The following is a 6,788-nucleotide window of genomic DNA, read 5'->3' on the forward strand; positions in this document are numbered from 1 at the left end:
TCAGTGATGAAGTTTTCTGCAAACTGAAACGCAGTGTTATTATCCACATTCACATAGTCACCAAGTTGGAAGAAGAGGACATTCATTTGGTAATAATCTATCTAGTCATATATATAGTCAGATATTCAGGTAACGTAACTAATCATTTGTAAAGCACTCTTCTCAGCACTGGTAAATAGAGCGCTTCATAGAATATATAAACCAAAATAAGAAATCATCCCAAAAAATAACAGTAAACCTATAATATTTAGGATATGCAAAAATAAGATTAATAAATAATAATAGGTCGAGGAACTACCTGGTTGACGATGGTTCAGGAGCTAGAAGAGAAGAGGTTTCTGACAAAGACAGACAGACAGACAGACTTATTATATTATTTATTATATTATAGCATATTATATATCATGCACATATTATATATAACATATGACAGCAATACATGCATTATTATTATTATTATTATTATTATTAGTAGTAGTAGTAGTAGTAGTATTACCATTGTTATTACTATTATTATTTTTGCACTACACCCCACCCTACTATTTACTCATATTTACATCTCTTATAGGGCGTTGCAACACGGTAGTTTATATTCAATTAACAAAAGTCATGCAAAGGCTAGCCGACACGCACGCAAACATGAAAAACTACAAAAAAAACTACAATTTGGTTGCAGGAAACACTAAATTCTTACCGTTTTCACAGTTTTCTTCTTAAACAGCTGATGATCGGTAGGATGATTCCGTGTTGTTTTAGTCAAGTCGACGCTGTTGACTCGTGCGCATACGCAGTGACGCAAAGTAGGACATTCGCCGGGTAGGATAATTTGACAGAACAAGGGCATTATCCCGCTTATACCACGGTCACTTGCCAAAAAACATAAATATTAAATCAGTTATTCATGCTTTAATGTTTTCAGTTGAAATCATTAGTTTTATAACAAGCCGTGGCTGAGCGGACTATTTAATCTCTCGTTTGCAGCCGTTGGAACCTGGTAAGTTACAAAGTTTTTTAACAAGCCATAACTCAGTTTCCATGGTAACACCTGAGGGTTTGACTAATACCTGGAACAATCACTACCGTCCCATAAGTCCTTATGCAATGGACACAGTGTTGATTCTCCAGTAAATAGATACGACTAACTGAGATACAACTAACCTTGAATTATCGTTCTGCGTTAAATCGACGCTAAATCCAAAGCTAAACGTTCAATCGACGCAGAGCCTACGGCGTAGGTTCTGCGTCGATGTAAGCGGAACCATAAATCTGCCTTTAGCAACGGGAGATCAGTAACAAACAGTATTTGTTTCAAAGAATCAAAGTCCACGGATAGTTTCCTAAATCGTTTTATTAAGCTACATATATGATCAACCATTGAAACAAATACACGATAGGTGAGTCATATGTTTTGTTGTAGGCCTATGTCTCGTTGTACTATTGGGTTTTGTGATTATAGTATAATATTCGTTCCACAGTTTCAAATGTCAACCGTTGTCTCTGATGTTTAATATAAGATAAGTCCACAGCTGCATGAAACCTGGTCAATACACCATAATGTTCCTTGTTCACTGCATTGGAATTGATTAAACATTTATTACATGAAGCTTTTCATCACAAACATTGGTCTTAGAATGTCTCTGTTTTTGTTTTTAAGAAGCCTCTTGAGCCGAGATGTCTTCACACAAGTCCAAACGTCTAGAGCATGACCAGAAAAAAAAGAAAAAGAAAAAAAATGTTACTCCATCCAGTAACCACATCCAGGAGGAAGCAGATGAAACAGTGGCAGAGATAATGGATGAACCGCTAACTCCAGTGATGGACCGCTGTAATGAAATGGACTTTGAAGGACAGGTAAAACTGAAATGTTGTATAAGGTTTTACTTTTTAATATAATGGGGGTACGGCGGTGCAGCTGGTAGTGCAGCCGTCTCACAGCAAGAAGGTCCTGGGTTCGATTCAGTGGGTGCTGCTGAGTGGTGTTAAGTTTCCCCATGACTTCAGTGACCACACCATGGGTGGGGTTGGCCTTTCTGTGTGGAGTTTGCATGTTCTCCCTGTGTTCCCTTGGCAAACAAAACATTCACAAAAAGTCCTGGGCTACACATGCCCCCTCTGGCCAGCCGGGTTGCCAGACGGGGTGGGGAGGATCCGGCCGGAATAACGTGATCCTTCCACGAGCTACATCCGGCCAGAGAAACCCCACCCTGTCTGGTGAAAAGAAGCGGCTTGCTCACTCCTCAGGCTAAGGAGGAGACCTGAGCTCAGTGCAGGGCCCTCCCGGGGTTGGTAGAGGGAGCAATGCCCAGGACGTTTACTTAGGTAGAGCACCGGGTGATGAAATGGGGAGAAAAATGGGGGAGAAAAATATAAAAAAAATTATAAAAAAAAAAAAACAGAAAGAGGAACATGTTATTCCATTCTTTCCATTTTCCAGTGGACTAATATGTTGATCCAGGAGGATGCAGATGAAACAGCGGCAGAGATAATGGATGAACTGCTAACTACAGTCATGGACCGCTGTTATGAAGTGGACATTGAAAGACAGGTAAAACTGAAATGTTGTATAAGGTTTTTCTTTTAAATTTAAGCTAATTTTGTATATATTATTGACTGAAACTCATGAACGAATGTATAATAATAAAATATTTCTTCCCGCATTTTATCCTTACATAATTCTATACTAATATTGTTAGTTCCACTTTCCATTTTCTCTATTAAGATTATTCCCTTCACACTGTTCCGGATCAAGAGCTACCTCACACAGACGGTAGAGCAGCAGATGTTGTTTCTGGATAGAGGAGATGAAGAGGGAGAATTAGCTAAAACAGAAGACTCAGAGCCTATGCCAGCAACTCCAGATTCCTGGGCTCAAGGATGTGTGCCTGTGGTTTATGCACCGCATCAACCTGAACAAATTTCCCTGCAGGTATTCTCCTCTCCAAATGTTATTTTCTTATTTCTATTAATAGGTGCAATTTATCAATATCTCTATATACATTTCTCTCAGGAGGTGAATCCTGGCCAGGTTCCAGTGCAAACAGATGCAAGTGTTAAAAAGAAACACAATGTTGTTTCCCTAAAAAAGTCTACGCTGAAGTCTTCTGACAAAGAAGATCCCAGAAGTCCCCAGATTCCCAAGAGAAATGTGGGTGAGACACTCTGCAATGTTCTTAGTCCTATCAAAGCCCAACTAAAAGCTACCAGAAAGAAAGATCAGTATGTGAATTCAGCTCCCAAGAAAGTCCAAGGCCAATCAATGCCATCCCTGTTCTGCTCAAATGATAAAAAGAACATGGAGGTAGAGGGTAAAAATAATAAATGTTCTACTAATAAACACAAGACTACACATCCCCATAGGAACTGGGAATCTATACTAAAGCTGGATCCTTCTTCCTTACCCCGACATTTCATCTTAACTGAATATGAGATTGTGGATAACGACATCTTAAAAGATAAACCAAAAAAAATCACTGGACCACTGAGGCCTCATCCAACATTAAATAAGCAGGGAAGTGAGTGCACAGTGGTTTCAGCAAATCCACTAACCAGCTCCAAGGATCAGCCAAAACAGCTTCAGAAAAGAAAGGATGGCAATGTCTGTCCTTCTACACATGGAAAAGAACGACATGTGTCAAGTGGGCCTCTGACACCGGACACAAGGGTGTTGGAAAAGGCTGCTTCTCTATTGGATCCTACGACTGCGGTTATCCACCCTCTCACGTTAGACTATCGTTCACAGTCCAAGCTGAAGCCAGTACAAAGTAAACCAGCTGTGCCGCTGTTTTCAGTTGATCAGGTTACTGCAGGTCCACCACCTAAGGTCACCCCATTGTTTCCACCAACAAACTCCGACAACTACAATGCTTAGTAATGATATATCAACTCATTTCCAGAACTTCTCTGCACATCCTCATCAGATTCCTGTTTTTCTAGTAATTTAGCTTATTCTCCTTAGTTGTCCGATGTTTTACATATCTCTGTAGATATTGTTTGTTTCATTATAGGAGGACCACTCGACATGCCCTTATGGGTTTTTTTGGTTCCTCCTGCACATTTTTTCTGTTACATTGTATTTCCTTTTTTTTTTTTGTTGTTTCCAAAAATTCAGACTGTTTGTCTGAATTTTTGGCGGTTGTATATTTTTTTTATGTGCAAATAAATAAATAAAAATAAATAAAAAATAAAAATGTCTGATACATGTTTGTTTTAGAGATGAATTAACTACATTTAAAAAAATAAAACAACTCTTAGTTACAAAAATGTATCGTCTTGTGTCTGCTTTAGGTAAACGATACAATAATAATACAATGTTTTTACAGTGTGAAAGTAAATTTACAATAAAACAGTCTGAACAGTAACACATCCACTAATATTAAAATACAGTATAATTTAATGCAGATCTTTTTAATAGAAGATTTGGACTGTGAGGCTTGTTTACACTTGGAACAAAGTCATTACTACAGATACAATGTTTGATAATCTGGATACAGAAGCAAAACGAACCTTGAAACTTCTGTTGGATTAACACATAACTACTGTAATTCATTTTACTGACGTGTCATACAACTTAAATATTTGGTATAAAATGACATTATGATTGTATGCTGTAAACTGTCAATTGTAGATTTACAATGAGTTTTAAATGCATTAAATGTGAAACCCTGATTATTTTCCCTTTATAAAAATGTCAGAAAGCTTTTAAAATAATAGGGAATCTTGTGGAAATTAAGATATGGTAAATATATCCACAGTGAAATGTACTTGTTTTCAAAGAAACCACATCTTCCTCCCATCCTTTTTTTATCAGAATCTGATTTAGATTAACAGATGTATTTATTAATGTAGTAAATTAGTGAGCTTCCAGTGGGAGACTAACCATCTGAGGGCACATGGGAACAACCTGAAGCTTAGTGCTTTAAAGACAGCGGTGAGATTGGTGAGGACTGCAGGAAGAGTGTGCCCACACTTTCAAATCACCCCGTATGATTCTCAAATAGACAATGTAGAGACCTTCTGCTTCCTGGACTCCATCATCACCCAGGACTTGAGGTGACAGCTGAACATCAGCTCCCTCATAAAGAAGGAACAAAAGAGGGTGTAACCTACAACCTGGGGAAATTGAGGAAAGTTAAACCGCCAAAGATAATGTTGGTTCATTTCTACGCTGCCACCGCTGAGTCCATCCTCACCACCAACATCCTTGTTTGGTGAACTACTGTGCTGCAACTGCAAAGACAAATGCAGGCTGCAGAATATCATTATTTCTGCAGAGAGGGTGAATGCCTCAGTCCCTTTTTCCCCTCCAAGACCTGTACTCCTCAAAGACCTTGAGGAAGGCAAGACAGATTCCTGAAGTCCCTTTACAGGTATGACAAACTGCTTGAAATACTCCTGTCTGGCAAGGGGTTGGAGTAAATTAGGGTGAAAACTTCCTACCAAAAAGGCTTTTTTTTTTCTCACACTCCTGCATCCCCCAGGTGATGGATGGATGGATGGATGGATGGATGGATGGATGGATGGATGGATGGATGGATGGATGGAAAAAAGAGTGGGATCTTCATAAACGGGTGCACACCACTCTGATGATTCTGAACTACGGATTAAACTTTCTATTATGTTCTCTGGTATGAAGAAAAACCCTGGGAAGATGGATTTTACACTAATTTATTGTATACAAAACCCTGCCGGGTTATTTGCAGGCGTTGTAGTAACACAGACAGAACACAAGATGCCCCTATTTCTTAAGTAGGATCTGAAGATATTGTAGTCTACACTTCCATACTCTTAACAACATGGAAATCAACCGAACCAACTCACCAAAGCATTTATAACATTTAAGATGACACGTATGTTTGTGTGCATTGGTTTTTATTACAGCTCATAACGCCAGAGAGGCCCCTGAGCCCTAATCATAGACTGTACTGTATGTGTGGCAGGTTGGAGTGGCTGCAACCACTCAGCAATCACACAGGTGTGTCCCATCAGCCTCTCCAACCTGCCAGCCTTGATAAAGAGGACTGAGAGACTCAGGAGGAGGCTGCTGCTGAGGAGCTGTGTGTGTTTCTGCACGTTTTGGGTGAGAAATAAAAGGGTCTGAACGAAACTCTGTGTCCTCTCCGTCCTTCGGTCGGGCCCCCGTGGCACGCACCTTGCCACACTGGCGCCCAACGTGGGGCTTCGAAGGACGGACGAGGGGGGGGCATGGAGCGGGCCCTGGACGCGCTCGCCCGGGCCATGGCGGGCATGGCGGCCGCCTTCCGGGACCAGGGCGAGCGGCAGCTGGCCGCGATAGAAGCCCTGGTGGCCGCGGGGCGACCCATCCCTGCACCCCGTCTGAGGGCCGCCGCAGCAACGCGGGAGGAGCTGGCGGCGCCGCAGCTGAGAGGCCGGGAGGCAGAAGCTGCGGGCCGCCAAGCGACGGCTCCCGAGGCGGCGGGACCCGCGGAGCGGCCCATCCCTGCACCCCGTCTGAGGTTTGCCGCGGCAGCGCTGGTGGCGCCGCAGCTGGGAGGCCGTGAGGCAGAAGCTGCGGGCCGCCAGGCGACGGCTCCGGGGGCGGAGGCGGAGATGGAGGCGGAGGCGGCGTTGGCTGGGAAGGCGGCTGTGGAGGCGCAGCCGCAAGCGACGGCGGAGACGGGGCCGGACCAGCAGCCCGCGCAGGGCTGCGTCGCGGAGGGGAAGGAGGCGGTCGTGCGCGCGCCGTGTGGCCCGAGGCCACCATGGGCCCGGCCCCGAGCGCATTTTCCACGGCGGGAGAGCCGACGCCGGGGACGACCCCCACGACGGGA

The 6,788-nt window shown here is 42.9% G+C and overlaps 1 protein-coding gene across 1 annotated transcript; it reads left to right on the forward strand.

Moving 5' to 3' along the window:
- Nucleotides 1-2,437: 2,437 nt before the first annotated feature.
- On the forward strand, nt 2,438-3,868 carry LOC133445634 (uncharacterized). Its single transcript, XM_061722956.1, has 3 exons — nt 2,438-2,545; nt 2,720-2,926; nt 3,380-3,868. The coding sequence occupies exons 1-3, from the start codon at nt 2,444-2,446 to the stop codon at nt 3,866-3,868; spliced, it is 798 nt and encodes a 265-aa protein (XP_061578940.1). The 5' UTR covers nt 2,438-2,443.
- The last annotated feature ends 2,920 nt before the right edge of the window (nt 3,869-6,788 follow it).

The sequence above is a fragment of the Cololabis saira genome, chromosome 6, assembly GCF_033807715.1.
Source record: "Cololabis saira isolate AMF1-May2022 chromosome 6, fColSai1.1, whole genome shotgun sequence".
Lineage (NCBI taxonomy): Eukaryota > Metazoa > Chordata > Actinopteri > Beloniformes > Belonidae > Cololabis > Cololabis saira.